General features: G+C 52.2%; 2 protein-coding genes across 30 annotated transcripts in view; both read right to left on the reverse strand.

The window, feature by feature from the left end:
- The window catches only part of LOC105488330 (uncharacterized), a 95950-nt gene extending 92887 nt beyond the window's left edge, over positions 1-3063 (reverse strand). For all 8 annotated transcript variants that reach the window (XM_071100698.1, XM_071100699.1, XM_071100697.1 and 5 more), the window contains exon 1: positions 2248-3063. In XM_071100698.1, the coding sequence (XP_070956799.1) occupies positions 2248-2631 (384 nt within the window). In that variant the 5' untranslated portion in view covers positions 2632-3063. The remainder of the gene's footprint in view (positions 1-2247) is intronic.
- Positions 3064-4136: 1073 nt separating this feature from the next.
- Positions 4137-19294, reverse strand: part of LOC105488331 (uncharacterized) — a 37511-nt gene continuing 22353 nt past the window's right edge. For 8 of the 22 annotated variants that reach the window (XR_011626166.1, XR_011626165.1, XR_011626163.1 and 5 more), the window contains exons 2-5: positions 15374-15545; positions 15096-15160; positions 13495-13632; positions 4137-7584 (exon numbers count right to left, since the gene is read on the reverse strand). Coding sequence is in view for 11 of the 22 variants with exons in the window: in XM_071100701.1 (XP_070956802.1) it covers positions 15438-15545 (108 nt within the window). In the remaining 11 variants the exon portion in view is untranslated. Of the gene's footprint in view, positions 7585-11198; positions 11278-13494; positions 13633-14401; positions 14501-15095; positions 15161-15373; positions 15546-19294 lie in introns of all 22 variants that reach the window. The other 14 variants (XR_011626170.1, XR_011626172.1, XR_011626171.1 and 11 more) reach the window with 10 other exon arrangements.

The raw sequence follows: 19294 nt of genomic DNA on the forward strand, positions 1-19294 counted from the left end.
TAAGGGAGAGAGCCAGAATTTAAACTAAAGACTCCAAAGGGGGCTGTTCACTGCCCCCCAACCCCTGACTCCTTTCTGTCTCTGGGTGATAAGGAAAGCAAGGAAATCCACATGAAATATGACTTGGGAGAGGAGGCATTTAGCCACTACCTTAGGAGCAAAGCTACAAAGTCGGTAGCATAGTAAAGCACAGTGAGTCTAACCCTTCCTGCCAAGTATAAAGCCTACTGGACCTTCTTCTGGATGTGAGACTGAAGGCAAGTTACTTAACCTCTTCACACCTCAGTTTCCCCTTCTATAAAAGGGAGCCATCTCCTTTAGTTGGGAGGACTAAATGAGTTAATATATAAATAAATTATTGTTCTCTCAGTCTACTGCAGAGTAGTATTTATACCACCCCTTGCCAACTGTGGCTGCCTTAAATGTCCTCATTTTACCCATCCAAGTTAGGGAACCTACAGGAGAAAAATAGTGGTTTGTCCGAGAGCTCAGGCCGGAACTGCCCATGAGGAAGAGGAAGAGTCTAGAGCAGCCTTTACAGATGGTTTTACAGATGGTTTTGCAGAAAAACGTTCCGTTTTCCCTTTTTAAAAAAGATGTAAACATCTTCCCAGGCTCCTCTGACATCAGCGTGTCAGTGATGAATCATCGGGAATCTAAACGCACACACTAGGTAGGTCAGTCTCCATTTTTAGTCAAGTTTCTGGTGGTTCCACTGAGACCTTGCAGAAGGGTCCCAAGTCGTGTGCAGTTCATGAAACGTTAGCTCCTCTAGGCCCTCTGGGGACCCCGTCAGATGAAGAGCAGAGCTGCACAGGGGCTGAGGGGATCCCTTCTGGCATTTCTTCTTCTTTTTTAAATTTCAAAGCAATTTGCATAGAATTTTTCTCCTTTCTTTTTTTAACAGAGCACACAGAACCAGCGTTTTCAGGCTGGTTCTTTCTTGCAAGTGAGAGACTTCACATGTGATGGAACAGAGGAGAGGAGCCCCTGGGAGCTGTTATATTTGAATCAATATTAAAAACAAAAATTTGACCATCTCAATGCTTGTTAGATTTATATGTATGTATGTTTTCTTATTCATTCATCCAGAAATGACTTCATTTATTGAGTATTTACTAAATACTCAGATATGCAGCTGACCCTCTGCTGAAGGTGTCAAGAGAGGGAGAGATGTGAAGAAAATCTGGGTAGGCCTCCTGGAGGAGGAGGCACCCGACAAAATTTGGCCAATTGGAGTTGGGAAGAAATGTATTCGGGTAGGCTGGCGCTTCAGCATGAGTCAAATCCCAGAAGTGAGAAATCCCAGGACTACATAGAGAAGAGGGGAAGGAACACACAAGGACAGCAGTATAGCTGCAGGGAAAAGACCTTCTTCCCCTTTCTAATTTGTTACTTCTAACTTGCTGTGAATTTAGAAGCCAAATATTGTGGATGTTAGAACTGTATGTAAAGCACGGATACAAAAATGACCTCAAAGCAAGCACCTGAGAGTGAAAGGCAGGTATAGGGGACAAGATTTGGGCCACTCAGAAGAAGCCCCCTGTGCCCTTTCAGCTTGGGAGTGCACTGGGGCAGCGGGATGAGGTATAAGCTAGGTACAAGCTAACACCTGTCACCGCACGGAATCCAGGAACGAGGCATGCAGGGACAGCAAGAGGTCCCCCCGCACACACAAAAGAACTCGTATGGTCCTTGCACTGCCACTAAGTCACTGCCCAGCCTAGCCCACCCGACCCCAGCAACCACCATTTGGCCCAGGACTTTATTTTAGGCTCTGGGAATGGGATGGGGGAGTGAGTGGGCACAGTTGATTCCCCTAACAGCTGAGCCACACACACATGTCCGGCTCTTTAGGAGGGGCCTCAGGACCTGGGGAGCTACATTCTAACTAGGATCCCCTCCAGCCCAAATTTGAGAGGAGCCAAGGAAGCGCCAGAGTCAGAAACACAGAAGGGGAGACCAAGAAGCTAACCGGGAGAGATGGGTGAGCCAAACGACTTTGGGAAAGGCCAGCGATCTTACCGGGCCTCGGCTGGGCGCACTTGCCCTCCATAGCCACTGCCCAGGCCTGGTACTCCCCAGAGCCCTGGAGCGACAGTGCACTCCCCATCCCACCGGAGGCCCAGCGGGGCTGCCCAGCAGGTTTTCAGCACACCATCCTCCGCCCCGCTCCTTGGGGCCCGCAGAGTCCCTGGCGGGGGGCGGGGCACAGGGATACCGGCGAACCCCGCAAAGGGCTCTTACCTCCGCGCGGGCATCCGTCCGACCAAGCACAGTTTGCCGCTGGGACTGAGGGGTTGGGGAGGCTCCCACGGGCTCGTATCGCGCCTCCACTCCCCTCCGCAGCCCCCCTCCCTCCACGCCGGCCCGAGCCCCTAGATCCTTCGGTGGTACCGAGCGGCGACGCCGGGACCAGGGGACAGGCGCCGCGCCGGCGGGAGGAGGAGGCTCCTGCGGGGCGCGGCGGGGCGGGGCGGGGGTCTTTTCTGGGCCCCGCCCGGGAGGGGACGTGGGAGCGATTATCCCAGAGAACAAAGGCGGCCGGGTAAGGCTCAGCGCCCCTCGGGCCTGGCCCTGAACTTGAACTTGTATTTGACACTTTGTCCGGAAGGTGGCGGGGAAGCCCATCTGAGCTGGGACGGGGCTCGTCGGGCCACCTTCCGTCCTGGGTAGGGGGCAAGCCCGCCCCTTTCTACTCCCAGAGGGAGCGGGGCATCCTAAGGGTCCCGGCGCGCCCCAAGCAATCTTGGGCTCGAGGGTCCTGAGATCCCCGCGTTCCCTCGGAGAGTTGGAGTGAGGACGAGGTCCTGGGTCTCCGGGCCAGAGGAGTAGGCCGGGGTCCTACGCCGCGTCCCCCTCCCTCGGTCCCACCCTCTTGGGCCAGGCCCGCCGCCCTCGCTGCCCGGGGCAGGCCGGATTCTTTGCACGTCGTGTCGGCGGCCGCTATTCAGCCGCTAATTGAACGTTAATGGCAGGTGCGGATGAGGTCACCGGAGCTGGCTTTTCTCACACATTTTTCATGCAAATTCGCGAAACTCTAAACAAATTTGAATAAAAAGCTCTTTGTGCCGCGCGCCCCCCAGTCGTCTCTCTCCCGCTCGGGGTCCTGGCTCCTCCCGGTGCCCTGGGGCTCGAGCCGGGAGCTCCGGGGAGCGCCGCCTGCCGGTCAGTGGTTCCGCCCTACCAGTGGTTAAACGCGGCCCGGGCTACTGGGGGGCGGGTGAAAGATGTTTCATTTGGGGTCGTGGGCCCGGGTTAGGTTGATGGGGCTTTTAGGGAGGCAGTGTGTGCAGTTAAGTGCCTGGCATCTGGACAGACAAACGTGAGTGTGCTGGCATCCTGGCTGCAATCCCCCCTCCTCCACCACACACGGAGCCACACGGGCCACTTTGGATGGCCAACTTGGCCTCACTCTCGTTCTTGGTTAAATAGGAATAAGGATAGTGCCCAGCTATGCACACAGATGTGAAGATTAAGCCACGATTTAAGACACAAACTAGCACTTAGAATAGTGCCTGGCACAGTAAGTCTTGATTATTCTCTGCAGTCCAAAGGCCTTGTGAGAATGAATGCTGTGATGAAAGCAGGGTTGTGAATTAGCTCATACACGAGAAAACTTACCAGGGGCTTTCAAGAGACTCACCACCCCCGCCCCCCCCCCCATCCCATTCTGGTCACAGAGATGAGATCTGGAGGCCAACTCCACTGCTTCCCAGCTGTGTGGCTTTGCCTATTTCTTAGTCTCTCTGAGCCTCTGTTTCCTAGTCTATAATATAAAATTCAGTCTTACGGAGTCATTGTGAGAATTACATGAGAAGACACTGATGGAAGTTGAGGAGGAGTGTGGGGGCTAGCTCCCAATCTAGAACCTCCAGGACCCCTCTCCTGAGGGCAGGGCACCCTCGAGGCAAGGTGGGCCTTGCACTGGCCATGACCTTCTCTTCTTGCCCAAGTGACCCTAGCTCAGGTCAAGAAGACAGATTTCTAAGCCTTGTAAGACTTCTTGCTCCATCCTTTGCACCCATACCAGGGTCCCCACCACACCCCAAGACATGAAGAGTTGTTTTTGCTGGTGGCAGAGTGCTACTTTCCTCACTCATGTCCTCCTAGAAAAACTGACCAGAGACATGGAAGGCTTTGCAAAGAAAATTTATTCATTGTAGGTTGCAAGAAAGGCAGGGGGTTCACAGCATAGGAAGAGACCTCTCCCAGAGGATGCTCTAGTACTCCCTCAGGAGGACCTGTGGGGCTTGGAAGGGTCCTGGTGATTCAAGCTACCTGAGTGCCATTGCTGCTCTCCTACTTCTGCCTCTCCAGCCTCAGTCTTTCCAGAGCCCACCAGGCCAGCCTCTGGCAAGCACTGGAGCAGGTCTCGGGAGCATCCTCATCTTCCTGCCAAGGACCCCAAGGAACAGCCAATCCTGCAGGGATACAGATGACCAGCAGCCATGGGCTCCAATCTGTATGAGGCTCTGTAACCCTGTAAACCCCTCCTCTCACCCCGCTGCCCAGTCCAGGTTTGGGCAAAACCCAGGGGATGGCATTAGGTGGAACTGTGGGAGAAGCCCAGCTAAAAGACTATTTGAGGTGACCCTGCAGGGCAGGGGTTAATGTCTCTATATGTGGGCACCGGCAAGGGGAGTCTGCAGCTTTAGGGACCTCCTATAAGTGGCCAAACGAAACAGGATGTCTTTGGAGCAAGGTACAGACTTCAAAGTCAAAGAGACTTGGTTTTGATCTCAGTTCTGGCACTTACAAGCTGTGTGACTTAGGACATGTAACTTAACTTTTCTGGGCCTCAGTGTCCTCATCTGCAAAATGGGTGTACCAATGACACCCACACACCATAAAATGATGAGGAGTCACTGCACTAAGGCATGTGACCTGGGACCTGACAGCCTTCTGCACTTGGTCACTCTTAATGCTTTTTTCCTTCCCAGTCCACTGGCCCCACAGCCAATCTGAAGTGACTGTAGCTGTGCCCAGGCCTCAGGGACCAGGTTTCCCAGACCCCTCTGGACAGCCCCATTATGCCTCTTCCTGCCCCCTGCCCCTGCTCCCTCCCAGGCTACTGAGGCACTACTGAGAGCTCTGCAGGCTGCTGCAGCCCCCGACCTAAGGCAGGTGTAACCTGACCCAGTGCCACCAGGGAGGGTAGTGTGCAGCATTACCTCTTGGAGACACTTTCCAGGCCATTTACTCTTTCAGGGATGAAGTAGGGGTGGCAATTGCCCTACTGGGCACCCACACCTCTTCTGCTCTGTGATGTCTTTCTCTCCACACATGCTGCTTATGCAAATAGGCCCATTCACAGCCCTGTTCCCCACCCCCCAGCACGGTGATACTTTTGGGCTATGGCCAAATGGGAACACTTCCCAGTTCACCATGTCCAACACCTGGCATGACCCCGGTGCCTCCAAAGGCCTCCTCCCCCAAACAAGCAGGTCCTCAGGGCAGAGGGGCAATGTCTGCATGGAAAGAAACTGAGAGCCGAGATCTAGCCACCATCCCCCACCCACCTCCCCTGTCCCTAGCCAAGCTCCTGGCTCTGCCCCTCACCTGCAGAGGAGCTGCAACAAACCAATTAACTTCTTTTGATTTGGTGAAACTGGAATAATGATACCCACGTAAGCAAGACCCAGAGACAGTAAGCCTGGCACTTAGTAGGTTTTCGATTAACACTAGCAACCATGATGATATGTGATTATTAGGCCCCAAAATGGCCCATGGCTGAAGCCACCAGTAATTGTGGGATACCTTCTCCAGTAACATCACTACCACCCTCTTAAAGCACCCACGCCAAGTTAGTTGATAGAAGTTAAGCCTATTATACTGAACAACCCTTTACATCTTTCAATAAAAGTATCTTAGGAGCACGAAAAGAAAACAGAACAGTATAGAAGAGTGCATTCCCCCATGCCCACTCCCTAGAGGTAGCCTTCCAGTACATACTTCCGTATATAAGCATACTTATGACTCACTTTTAAACATCTACAAATAAGATCATACTCCACAGCCTGTTCTGTAACTTATTCTATTCACCTTATCATGTGAACTGGCCAACCTTCCACATCAACTCATATACGGAGATCTACCACACTGATTTTTACAGCTGCATAGGTATTCCACAGTATGAACAGACCATAGGTTCATGTCCATTTCTTTACACTCTTCAAAAGAAATGCTCTGATGAACATCTTTGTATGTAATTCTTTGGGAACTTTTACAAATATGCCCACAGAGTAAATAGTGCCATTTTTGTGACCAAGTATATTTGCCTTTTACATTTTGATATTGCCACATTTCAGAAAATATTGTAGAATTTACACTCCCCAACTGACAGTGCTTGAGAGTGTCTTGAAATAGGCATGTGATGGTACAGAAACCACAAAATTAGCCTGCCAGTTGGTGCAGGCCACAAAGGCACCCACAGAGCCAGCGGAGAATGGCACTGGACTAACATGATGTCCTCAGGGTTGTTCCTAGTGGCTTCTTCCTACCCAGGCCTGTATAGGCTAGGGGCCCAAGGGTGCCCTGAATCAGAAGGGAGTGGGGCCCACAGGGGGACTGGGTGGAGGGCAGGCCAGCATGTCCCGCCTGAATGATTTCCTGCAACCATTGTCTCTGCCCTGCCTGGTCTCCTTGGGGGGAGTTTATTCAGAGGCCCTTGGAAAGGGGGCTAGGCAGGAGGAAGGTATGCAGTCCTCACCAAAGGCACCCAGGAATGTGTCATAGGAGGGGGAGAAAGAGGAAGGGGGGGAACCCATCCCTGGGAGAGACGGGACGTCAAGAACCCCTGACTAATGAATAGCGAGTTTGCCCTTGAACCTCACTGGGTTTCGCCATTCTCAGGCACAGAACAAGAGCTGAGACACGTCTGAGCCCAGCTGCACAGGGACGGCGGCGGTTCATCTCAGACACTTTGACAGGCCGGGCCTTTTCCCTGCATAGCTCAGATCTGCCTCCGGACTCCCCTGGCAACAGCACAGCAGCATGGCTCCCGGGTCCAGGCCCTGCCTGCTGTGAGCAGGAGGAGGGAGGAAGAGGAGCACCAAGGGGAGGACAGCTGGGGAGAGGGAGTCGTTAACTCCTAGCAGGCTGGAGTCCCTTGCTTTGGCAACTTTGCCAGTGTGCTGCTCTTGGTCCTAGGCTGGAAACACGGTGAAGAGCTTCCGTTTGCTGGAGGCCTACCCAGAATGTTCCATGCACCTCAGACCCAAACAGATCTGACAAGAACAGACATAGTGAAGAAGGAGATGCTAGGCCAATGGGCCAAAGGCAAAGGCCCTTGAGGGATGGATTGGGGTACATTTTCCCAGGTCCCCTGCCAAGTCCCAGATGGGCAGGATTACGGAGTCCTCCTCCTCCATCCTGGTCCCTGGCTGTTACAACCTCAGAACAGAGGCTACTTGTTCTCCCTTCCTGCTGGGCTTTTTCCCTTCTGAGGCTCTTGCATGTCCTGGGGTGGCTTGGCTCTGTGTTCCAATCCTGTGACCTTGGCAAGAGCCACAATTCCTCTGTCTCCATTTTCATAAAAGCTGAAAAGAGGCTGTCCGATCATACTTCACTTCACAGGACAATCTAAAGATAAGAGAAATAATATGTGAGAAGCTTTGCACTCTGGGGAGGAAGGTGTCCTATAAATCTCATTCAGGTATTATTAGGGCTGAAATTAGGTATTTCTGCCCCCTGGGGAAAGAGGGGCAGTGGGCTGGGGGGAGGCGCTCCTCCAAGGTTGTCTCAGCACTTCCCCAGCAGGGCAGTCCTGAAACTCAAAGGCAAGAGGTCAGGAAAGTTAAGCGTTTATGTCTGTGGCCTCTGAAGCCTCTGGGTACAGCTGGCACTAGGAGGTAAGACAGAACATCATTTCGAGGTACTTTATCTGTGTTATTTCTATGCCTCACTGCAACTTTATGAGAAAGGTGTGGTTATCTTCATGTTAGAAATAAGGAAATAGGGGGATTAGAGAAGCTAAGGAGCTGGCCCAAGGTCACGCCAGTCATATAAGATGCTGAGCCCACATCCATGTATCAGCTGTACCAGTGGAAGAGCCGCCTAGCTGGGGTGCTTCGGAGAGGGGTCAGCACCAAAAAGTAGTGTTTCCCCCATGGTTGCTTCTCAGGGATTGGAGCTTTTGAGTCTAAAGGTTCTGGCCTAAGGAAGTGGAATGGGGCAAGTCCCAAGGAGAACACTGCAAACCCACCTTGAGGGCCACCTGAGCAAACAAAGCCACCAAGGCAAACACCATTCAGAGCAAAGAGAAGTAGAAGAAAGGACAAAAGCATCCAGATTAGAGACTGGGAGCGCACCTAGGTGAGACTCATGTTCTCTGCCCAAGTCTTGCTCCAGGACAGGTCACTGCCCAGCCCCATGCCCCTTGCCAGCAGTGAGCTGGGTTTTCATTTTTGTAGCCTCTAGGTAATGGTGCCTCCTTGCATCCCAGGCCAGCTTGAACAGGACAAAGCTAATTGTGTTTCCTGTAAGCCAGGGGGCTGGGAGCAGGGGTTACTGGCAGGTAACAGAGTAGAAGCAGCAGGAAGAACTCCCAGATGAAAAAATGCAGGGGCTAAAAGGGACCTCAGATACCATCCTATTCAATGCTCCTTTTCTTTTTTCTCTTTCTCTTTCTTTTTTAAGAAATAGGATCTTGCTCTGTCATCCAGGTAAGAGTGCAGTAGTGCGATCACTGCAGCCTTGGAACTACTGGGCTCAAGGGATCCTCCTGCCTCAGCTTCCCAGGTAGCCAGAACTATGGATGCATGCCACCACACTCGGCTAATTTTTTCATTTTTTAAGAATAGCGTCTCACTGTTCTCAAACTCAGGCTGTTCTCAAACTCTTGGCCTCAAGAGAGCCTCCTACCTCAGCCTCCCCAGTTACTGGGATTACAGGTGTAAACTACTGCACTAGCTCAATGCTACTTTTCTGGGTCCAGTAAAGGAGGTGGCTTGCCCAAGACCACTCAGTGGAAAAGTGGGCTAGAGTCCAAATCTCTGACTTCCAGCTAGGTAAGGTTGTGTCTTCCTATGCCCTTGTCACTTAACCAGACCACCTTAGGCCCTCAAAGCCATTAATTTCACCTAACAAGGCAAAGAGATAGGCCAGGTAAAAGGAGTCAGTGTTGGCTAAGTGCACCACATGTCCAGGTGTGGCCTCGGAAAGCCTGGGGCTGGGAGAAGATGCTGCCTGCCTTGAGGTCAGAATCTTTCCACGATGACAGAACATGGCTCCACACTACCCCAACACGACACTCCATACTCCACAGTCAGGTAACAGAAACCATGAACTTCCCCTGGCTGATTAAGAAACAGCCATGAGGAGTTAGATCAGAGCACAAACAGACCCTCTAATCCTGACCCACGGTGCTTCTGAGAAGAAGGGACAGGAAGGAGGGGCAGCTCTAGGGGACATGAGGATGGCGAGAGCCCACAGAAGCAGCTCTTCCTCAGAGCCTGGTGGCAGGTCTGCTGCCAGCTTGGGGCAGGAGCTGGGAAGGCCCTCAGCTCACTGCCCTCTGCTTCCAGGTCCTCTTTCAGGTCAGGCAGGGTGCGCCATGCTAAGCACGCCTGACTTGCTTGAATGCAAAGATCTCAGGATCCTGCATCCTGCAACCTCCTCAGGAGCTGCCCTCAAGGGATGTCTGTATGCTTGCTGATAAATGGACTCATGACGGGGCAGAAAGACACAGGGACAAGTTCTGCTCAGCTGTGCCCTCCTCCCTGGGTGATGGTTTGGGCCAGCTGTCATTCTGACTGGTTGGTGCCCAACCTGTACAGGTGGTTAAATATTCTGAATATCACCACTGTCCACATTCCCCAAATCTCAGCTCTCTTAAATGACCTGCAGAACCTTAACTCCTTCATCTCTGCCCCATATCTAAAGGAAAAGGAGAAGAAAAATTAACCCCATTGAGTGTTTCCCATGTGCCCAAGAGTCTTCATAGCAGCTCCAATGGAGGTAGGGATTATGATGCTCATTTTATAAATGAGGGTTTGGAGGCTCTGAGACATCCAGGGTCTGCTGCAGAGTTTTATGCAGAAGCAGAGCCCTGGGCCTCGGCCCACAGCACCTTCTCCTCTGTTCCTACCCTTCAGCCAAGGTCCAAGGCCTGGGGGCTGCCCCAGTTCTGCTAAGCTGGATGCCTCAGAACCACTCGGGCTTGCATTCACACCCCCACCTCAATTTCCTGTCTCTCCTGGCTTCTCTCAGGGCCCATCGCTGAGAGAATCAGGGGTTCATCTCAGGGGTTCTCTCCCCTGCTCATCTAGGCAGGGAAGCCATTCCACCCAGCATACTTGCTTATTTCTAGACAAATCCCCACCCCCGACTAACCCAACAGCATATTCCTGGCTGACCACGGGGATGATACCTGCAACTTACAGAGACTTCTTCTAACTGGGATTGGCAGCCAGAGGATTTGGGGGCTGGGGTAAGGGTGGGGGCAGCTACCAAACAATAAAAACTTAGCCATGCAGAAAGGGCCAGAAAGCCCTAATCTTGGGAACTTTCCTCCTGAGGGACAAAGAGGAGGTGACGCCCGACTGCATGCAGGGTCTGTGCCTCAGCCCTCCACTGGGTACCACCTGTGCTGGGTCCAGCCCTGCCGGGCCACTGCCTTAGGAGTGGGAGCTGCGCTCGGAATGTGATTCTCCAGCTTTGCATGACACTCTGTTAGCAGAGTGCGACTCCCAAGATCCCCTGTCACCTCCTAAAGCCTCTGCTAGCCTGCCCCCCAGCACCACAAGGATCACCAGATTAAGGAGCTCAGAGCTACAGCTGAGGCGGCTAAACCCTGGGAGGTAGGAATGGGGAGGGGCAGGGAGGCCAGTGGGCAGCTCTCCCAAGGCCCTGCTGCCCTGCCTCTTCTCCCAACCCGTACTGTAGGCAACTCTCTCACTCTATCCCTGCCATGAAGCGCTAACTTCTACCTTCTTTTCTTCTTGAGCTTTGGACTTTACCACCAGTTATCCAGCTTGAGTGAGGAGCAGTTCAGGGAGACAGGGAAAGGGGTAGAAAGAGAGGCCCCCCAGAAACAGAAATAAAAAGAGAGAGAGAGGCGGGGAGGAAAAAGGCAGCCCAGATGGAAGGAACAAGTGCACTGCGTATGGGAACTGGCTGGCACAGCGGCATGGGAAGGAAGGTCCCTGCTGGAAGGGAGGTCCAGGGTCTCTCCCCTGCCTGGCCTGAGTGGCTACCTGAGGTTAATTCCAGAGGCTCCTTTTGGGTGGCTCTGGTCAGCTGCCTGGCCTCAGTGCAAGATACATCCCACAACACCTGATGAGAGAGTGGGAGAGTGACAGAGATTGGGAGGCTGGCAAAGAAGAAGCCAGACCCCCTGGCCACTTAACCTGAGAGCCCTGCACTAAACAGCAGGGTGATGCTTCATCCCACTCCCCACCTACCACCTGGGGTTATTCTGAAGGGCTGTGGAGAGGTGGGAACTCTGAAGTTCCCAGATGAACCCTGACCCTTCTCAGCCCTGTCCCCTGCCCACCCCCACCAACCCTGTCCCAGGACCTGCAGGGGGCAACCAGGACACACCTAGGGCCCTGGCTAGCAGCTGCTCTCCCTCCAGCTTCTCCTTTGCCACTGCCAAGCTCTCTTCTGCTTGGCAGTCTCTGTGCAGAGAACCAGGGCCTGCTTCTCACCACTGCAGGTTTGGGATGGGGAAGAGCTCCTCTGTGAAGACCTGGGAAGACAGGCTCTGCCTGCTCTTGGTCCTCCCCACACTCTGAAAACAGGAGCCCGCACTGAATATCAACAGGGATGAGGCCAGGCGCAGTGGCTCAAGCCTGTAATCCCAGCACTTTGGGAGGCCGAGACGGGCAGATCATGAGGTCAGGAGATCGAGACCATCCTGGCTAACCCGGTGAAACCCCGTCTCTACTAAAAAGTACCAAAAAAACTAGCTGGCCGAGGTGGCGGGCGCCTGTAGTCCCAGCTACTCGGGAGGCTGAGGCAGGAGAATGGCGTAAACCCAGGAGGCGGAGCTTGCTGTGAGCTGAGATCCGGCCACTGCACTCCAGCCTGGGCGACAGAGCGAGACTCCGTCTCAAAAACAAAAACAAAAACAAAAACAAAAAACAGGGATGAAATCCTTCCTGCAGCACTCCCCTCCACCCCAGCCAGAATTCATTAGTCCCATTCCTGTCATTGTGCTAAATTAGCGAATGCTAAATCAACATAGTTTTGAAATGATCACCACTGTTACCACCATCAGAGGCTTTCTGAGTTAGAAGAGAGCCAAGAGATTCCTGAAGTTCAACTCACTCCTCTTGCCAACAAGAAAACTAAGATTCAGGATTTGGGGTCACTTGGCCTGCCTGAGGTCACATAGAAACCGGTAGCAAGGACAGGCCTTACACCCTGTCTACCAGACCCCTTTCCTTTCAGGCCAGGCCTCTATGAGGTCCTAAAAGGAAGCTTCTCCATCATATCCCACACAAGATCCTGGTCCAACCACAGGCGGCAGGGGTCTGGGGACAGGGGAGGCCGTAATGCGATCAGCAGACTGGCCATCTGGCTCGGGGACGGAGAAGAGTCCAGACTGGCTGTTTCTGCTGCCCGGTCCCAAGGGGCCCTGTGTCGCAAGAGACAGACTGCCAGATGGACAGGCACTGGCCTGGGTCTGGGAGGAAGCCAGTGAGTCCCAGCAGTCAGAGCTGACCAACTTTCAGACATGGAGGGGTGGCGGGAAGAAGGCATAGGGAGCAAAGCCAGGCCTCCCAGACGGCAGAGAGACAGAACTATAGGATGGGAAAGCCGCAATTCCCTGGCCAGGCTCAGAGCCTGGCTCTCCAGGTAGGCCCAGCCCCTCTCAGCTCCAGGCCCCCAGGCTACTAGCCAGCCACAAACAGGGCCCCCTCCCGGGGAAAGGCAAACACATCTCCCCTGGCACCTTCTCAGACATGCATGCAAAACTAATTAACATGGGGAGACATGCGAGCAGCCGGCCAGCTCCACACCCTCGAGTCCACGCAAACAAGGCGAGCCCTTGTCCAGGGGACGTGCACAAAGCTTTGTTGCTAATTTAGGCATCTGTCTCTGTCTGGTCTGGTCCTCCTGCCTGCGCTGGGGTTTTTCCCAGCCCCTTGGACAATGCTGGGAACAGGCCCACCGATCCCTTATTCAAATCACACCCGGGACAATGAGCTCATTGTGCAGGCCACAGAAAAGGGGATGCTGGGGGGTGGGAGTGTATAACGGGGCATCAGGGAGTAGAGAAGGGTGGGGGGTGTACAGAAAATGGGAACCCAGGAAAGTGTTTACTAACACAGCCCCTGCAGCTGCCTTGGGCCCCTTGCCCCCTTCCAACCTGGCTTGGAGCTGGGGGGAAGTGCTGGGACTCAGAGCTAGGGGGCCCAAGAGTAGAAGGCTCAAACCTTACTTTTGTTGACCTCTCCCACCTTCAACAGTTTATAGCTACCTCTGCACATCTAAGGCCAGGCACATTTTTTAATAGGGTGGTTTGGGGGCTTGTTTTCTTCTTACTTCAGGCTTAAATGTGCAGATCCCAACTGCAGAAGAAGAGACAAGGCTGAGGGAAGAGATGTTGGCGGCTGTGCAGGGTGGGACCTGCTGTCTCGGCCATTGTCTTCAAGCAACGTTTCATGTTCTCCTCCTTTCCAGCTAATAAATTAGAGAGGAGACGGTGAGCTGCGAAGGGAGAGGCTCCCCATGGATGGCAGCAGAGGGCTAGAAGGCAAGTCTGGGAGCTCACAGCAGATGGGGCTCACCCAGCCCAGCGGCTGCTCACACCACACCTGGTCAGACACTCGCATGCAGCCCCACACAATGAGCAATATGGAAAAAAATACACACACACACACACACACACACACATACACACACACGTATCTCCTGAGGTCCCTGAGGAGGACAGCTGGGCTTTGAAATGCCCTCCCCCTTTACTGCCACCTCCCCAAGCTCCTTGTTGCACTGAGCACGCCTAGACAAGCCGACAGAAACAGACACACATAGCCTGTCACTGACACACAGACACACACAAACACACACACACACACACCCAGAGGCAGCCCCAGACACACACACTGACAATGGTGTAATGAATGCGGGAAGGCGAGAACATTCAGTCAAAAGCCCACACTCTGGCTGCCCAGCACCGGGGTGGCTAAAAGGTTGTGGAGAGGCTGTGAACTGGCTCTCCCAACAACCTCCTCCCCAAGTCTCCCAGGACTGCTGCCGGTGACACAGGAGGTGAAGTAAAATACCGTTTCAGGCATCCAGATGGAAGCAAATTCCTCCAGAGACAGAAAAGTTTGGAACTGGTCTCAGCCCTTAGTCAGTATTGGCTGAACTGTCTGGAATTTTTTTTTTATAACAAAAGAAAGGGTGCTCAAAACTCATCTGAAGTATCCTGCATTTTGAGATGATATACCTTGAAGCTGGGGCAAAGTGGAGCCTTGCTAGGATAGTTTCCTACTGCAGTACAATCCACAGGTTACAGTGATTCCTTCCTGCTGTTAAAAAAAAAATTCTGCGAAGGGTATCATAGGATGAAGAGGAACACAAATGGTTAAAGTATCAGAAACTCTTTAAAATGTGTTTCTGGGGATCCCTCTACCATCCCAGAGGAATGGAACTATAGTAGGTTGAACCATAAGAAATTGTCAATATTTGACTATTTTTCATCAACAAGAAAGAAATTTCATACGGGTCAACCTAGTAGGTGCTGGTTCCAAGAACCACCAAGGATATTTTCCCCTTTTAAATTAAATTACATTTTTTTAAGAGACAGGGGTCTCATTCTCTCACCCAGGCTGGAGTGCAGTGGCGTGATCATAGCTCACTGCAGCCTGGAACCCCTGGGCTCAAGTGATCCTCCAGCCTCAGCCTCCCGAATAGCTGCGACTGCAGGTGTGCCATCATACCTAATATTTTCCCTTTTTAAATTGTCCTTCCCAAACTGGGTTATTTTCTCCCTGAATGTAGAAAAAAAAATAACAGTATTCTAAAACCTAAATCTACCTTGGACCATCCATCTACAGCCACAGAAATACATCTTTCCAGCAGCTGGAAAGAACTGCAAACACACATGTGCAGCCCAATGCCCATGTCAGGAAGGGACCCACCTTTGGACTCTTGCCACCGGGACTTCTGCTTCTCTTTTTGCTGTCTTCTGACTCCAGAGCATGTCCTGGATGGGGACAGAGGAACATGAGAGGGAAACTAGAACTGGAAATTGGTCAACTGCACACCCGGCCTCTCCAGCACTGGACTCGGCATATGCTCTGCCTTGGAAAAAGCATCTCCTGGGCAGCCTCATAACTGAAGCACATGCTGTCCACTGGCCGCCATATTCAAACCCAAGGCCAGATTCTGTGCATGCAGTATTCATCCAGCAAATCACCTCCAGGAGACCCAGGCAATGGAAGCCAAAGGGTGTGGACGCCACCCAGCGTAGGAAGGCCTACTCATTGCCAGCATCCGGACATCCGTTGGTCCCGTTGCTCACTGTCACAGAAGTCGGAGCACACCACGTCTTCCTGGGAAATCACCATCACCAATCTCTCTGGGGTTTCCTAAGAAAGGAAAGGTTGGAGGCTTCAGAAGCAGAGCACAGCACCGCTCTGTGTCTCGCCACCTGCTTCTCACCTGGCCACAGAGGAAAGCCTGTTCCATGTGTGCCCATCCTGTCCACCAGCAGCAGCTGCTGAGGGTGCACACTTCCCCTGAAAACGTTTCTGGTGGCTAAGGACCTGAGGTTCTATTTAAAGATACAGAACCACCTTCTATACAGCCAGAAGTGGCAGAGTCCCTCTTATATCCTTGACAAATGCTATGTAATTTCTGAGAGCTTTATCTTACTAACATACACACACCAACGTCAACAAAACCGCCAAAATAGCAATAATAATAAGATGAAACTTATTGCCCTTCCCATTCCTGGAAGGCAAGAAAGAATGACAGAGGCTGCAATTTGGGCTTTAGGGCTAGTGAATTCATTTGCAGGACTAGGCCCAACCCAGGGGCTGTGAGAATTACTCCCCAAAACCTCAGCTGTATGAAGAGAGGCAGCTGGGTATCCCCCATTGCTAACTTATATACAGGCCCACCTGCCAAAAACTGTACTCAGGATCCAACCTGGGTGCAGGGTAGCATGAGAACCAAGGTAAAATTCTAGCCTTGGTGCTCTGAACAGCATCTGATTTCTTCTGAGGAAGAGAAACCTACACGAATTCATCAAGATGTAATTTATTGTTTGATTACATTTAAGATGTTTCCTACCAATCTCACAAGTAAATCTCGATAGATTACTGCTATTTTGATTTATAAAATCAAACTGCCTTTTAGTCTGGGTGTGGTGGCTCATGCTGTAATCTTTTTTTTTTTTTTTTTTTTTTTTTTTTGGTGAGACAGAGATTTATTCTTGTTGCCCAGGCACGATCTCGGCTCATCGCATCCTCTGCCTCCCAGGTTTAAGCAATTCTCCTGCCTCAGCCTCCCGAGTAGCTGGGATTACAGGCATGTGCCACCACGCCGGCTAATTTTGTATTTTTAGTAGAGACGGGGTTTCTCCATGTTGCCCAGGCTGATCTTGAACTCCTGACCTCAGGTGATCCACCTGCCTCTGCCTTCCAAAGTGTTGGGATTACAGGCGTGAGCCACTGTGCCCGGCTCATGCTATAATCTCAACACTTTGGGAGGCCCAGGTGGGAGGATCGCTTGATGCCAGGAGTTTGAGACCAGCCTAGGCAACAAAGAAAGACCCTGTCTCTACAAAATAAATTTTTTTTAATTTTATAAAATAAATATAAAAGTCTGAGTGTGGTGGCACATGCCTGTAGTCCCAGTTACTCTGGAGGCTGAGGCAGAATTGCTTGAGCCAGTTCGAGGTTATAGTGAGCTATGATCAGGCCATTGCACTCCAGCGTGGCCGACACAGCAAGACCTTGTCTCAAAAAAAAAAAAAAAAGGTGTTTTTAAAATGAAGAAAGGGTAACTGAAATGTCACAATTCTATACAGAAACAATGGAATCTAGAGAATTACAGTTCTAGCTGAGGCTAAACCACAGCTTAAGGTCATCACAGGCAAAGCATGACATGGCCTCTGACGCTGTTCTCCCAGGCTCTTGGGACATGGAGAGGGGCAGGAAAGTCAATAAGCCACAAACTGATGATAACTGTCAGACCCGGAGTGCCTGCTAATCTAGCACACCACCCCTGCTAGCCTGGCCTTCCAGCTCTAAACAGATATATGCCTTTCCACATCACACAAGCTAAAGTGCTGGGCCAGGGACTGTGGTTTCCTTCTCTGTATCCCCAGGGCCTTGCCCAGAGGCTGACACATAATGTGTGGTCAATAGACATTGAATGAATAAATGAGTGTGGTAAGAAAAAATACAGTGTGGCCGGGCGCGGTGGCTCAAGCCTGTAATCCCAGCACTTTGGGAGGCCGAGACGGGCGGATCACGAGGTCAGGAGATCGAGACCATCCTGGCTGACACGGTGAAACCCCGTCTCTACTAAAAATACAAAAAACTAGCCGGGCGTGGTGGCAGGCGCCTGTGGTCCCAGCTACTCGGGAGGCTGAGGCAGGAGAATGGCGTAAACCCGGGAGGAGGAGCTTGCAATGAGCTGAGATCCGGCCACTGCACTCCAGCCTAGGCGACAGAGCAAGACTCCGTCTCAAAAAAAAAAAAAAGAAAAAATACAGTGTGGCATGGGAAGACTTCCAATTTCAGAGCCCCGTAGTTCCCTTGCAAAGTGGGAAATGGCTCCACAGCACAGCCCTGGGGCTGCTGACGTCCAGGCCAGGTACCATAAGAGGTGAGTGGCACAGGGTGGGTGTGGCTGCTTAGCTCAGGTTGGCCTGGGCAGCACAAGGCCTGATAGCCTCCAATACCCACAAGTCTTGCACATGGTGACCAAACCAATTCTCTTAGCCTGCTCCCTACCTCGTCATTCTTATCCTCCACCATCTGACCTGACCTACATCCAAATCTCAGGCCCAGGCCAGCAGGAATCCTCCTCCCACTTCATCTCCACAAAAAAAAGGCCCTAGTCGAAGAGTTCTCCCCATTGGCAGGGATGCCGTCTTGCCCTCTCAACAGCCTAGAAGACCTGTTTGGGCACAGCGAGGCTTCTCCACCCCAATCTAATTCCTCTTCTCTTAACTCCCAAGGACAGAGACAAAACATCAAAACACTCTGCTCCTTGGATGTGTGCCGCTTTAGGCTGGTAATAGCTAGTTTCTCTGCTCCTAGAGGTCAGGAGTTCTCCCTGCACTGCAGAGCTTATGGCTGTTCTATAAACACCACAGCTTATGGTAGAGTGACTAACAGAGAGCTGACCCTGGTCCCTTGCTGGCCAGGAAAGGTGGCCTTCACTCGTGACAGACCAGCAAGATGGGGGATGCATCTTGAGTGTCACAAGGTCAGTATTACTATTCCCAATTTTGCAGATGGGAAAACTAGCTCAGACGAAGAGGGGAAGGAGTGCCCTGTGGGCTCTGAATTAGATCAGACCAACCCCTCCACCTGGATATCCACTGGGCCACACTGCCTCTGCCTCACACCACCATGGTCTCGGAGTCTGTCACCCACGGTAGAAGAGAGAACAGTGAACTCGATACTGGGTAAAAGCAGCTGCACATTCAAAGGGAAGGATAGCTATAAACTTGAGACTTGTTTCTTTACTCCCCTTTTCCCCAGCACTCATCAAGGAGGTAACATGCCTTCAGAGGCATCTGCCACCTCTCCTAACCTAAGGAGACAGTAGGAGCTATAGTGCAGAACTGGGCAGATAGGAGGAAGGCTTGACATTGTCTGCTTAAGGACAAGATGAGATGGGACAGAGGATGTGGGCCCCCTTCCCTCCTCCAGAAGACCATGGGTGCTACATCAGGGGGATACAACATTGCAAAAAGCAAAAGGCCAGCCTCATCCTGAGCAGCCACAGTCCCTTGTCACTGTGGGCAGGCTGGTGGGCTTGGGCCAACCCCGTAATTTTACAGACTGAGGCACAGCAGGGATATGGAACACACAATTAGGAGATAAATCCGGACTGGGTGGTATGCTGCTCACCCCTCTAGCACTGCACCAAGGCTCCCAGGGGCCCAGCATAGAGCCCTCCCATCTTGATTCTCCAGGTGTACTGCCAGCCCCAAGCAGGAGACACTGCAGAGGCATCCTTTGGCAACCCAAATGAACTCAAGCTGCTTCCCAAAGCCCAGGCTGATTCTTTGGGAGACAAGGACTCACTGGGGGCTGATAGTCCCTCCTATGCAAGGGCTGTAGCCCCTGTAACACACCCCATGCAGTCACCCAAA

The sequence above is a fragment of the Macaca nemestrina genome, chromosome 7 (genome assembly GCF_043159975.1).
Source record: "Macaca nemestrina isolate mMacNem1 chromosome 7, mMacNem.hap1, whole genome shotgun sequence".
NCBI lineage: Eukaryota > Metazoa > Chordata > Mammalia > Primates > Cercopithecidae > Macaca > Macaca nemestrina.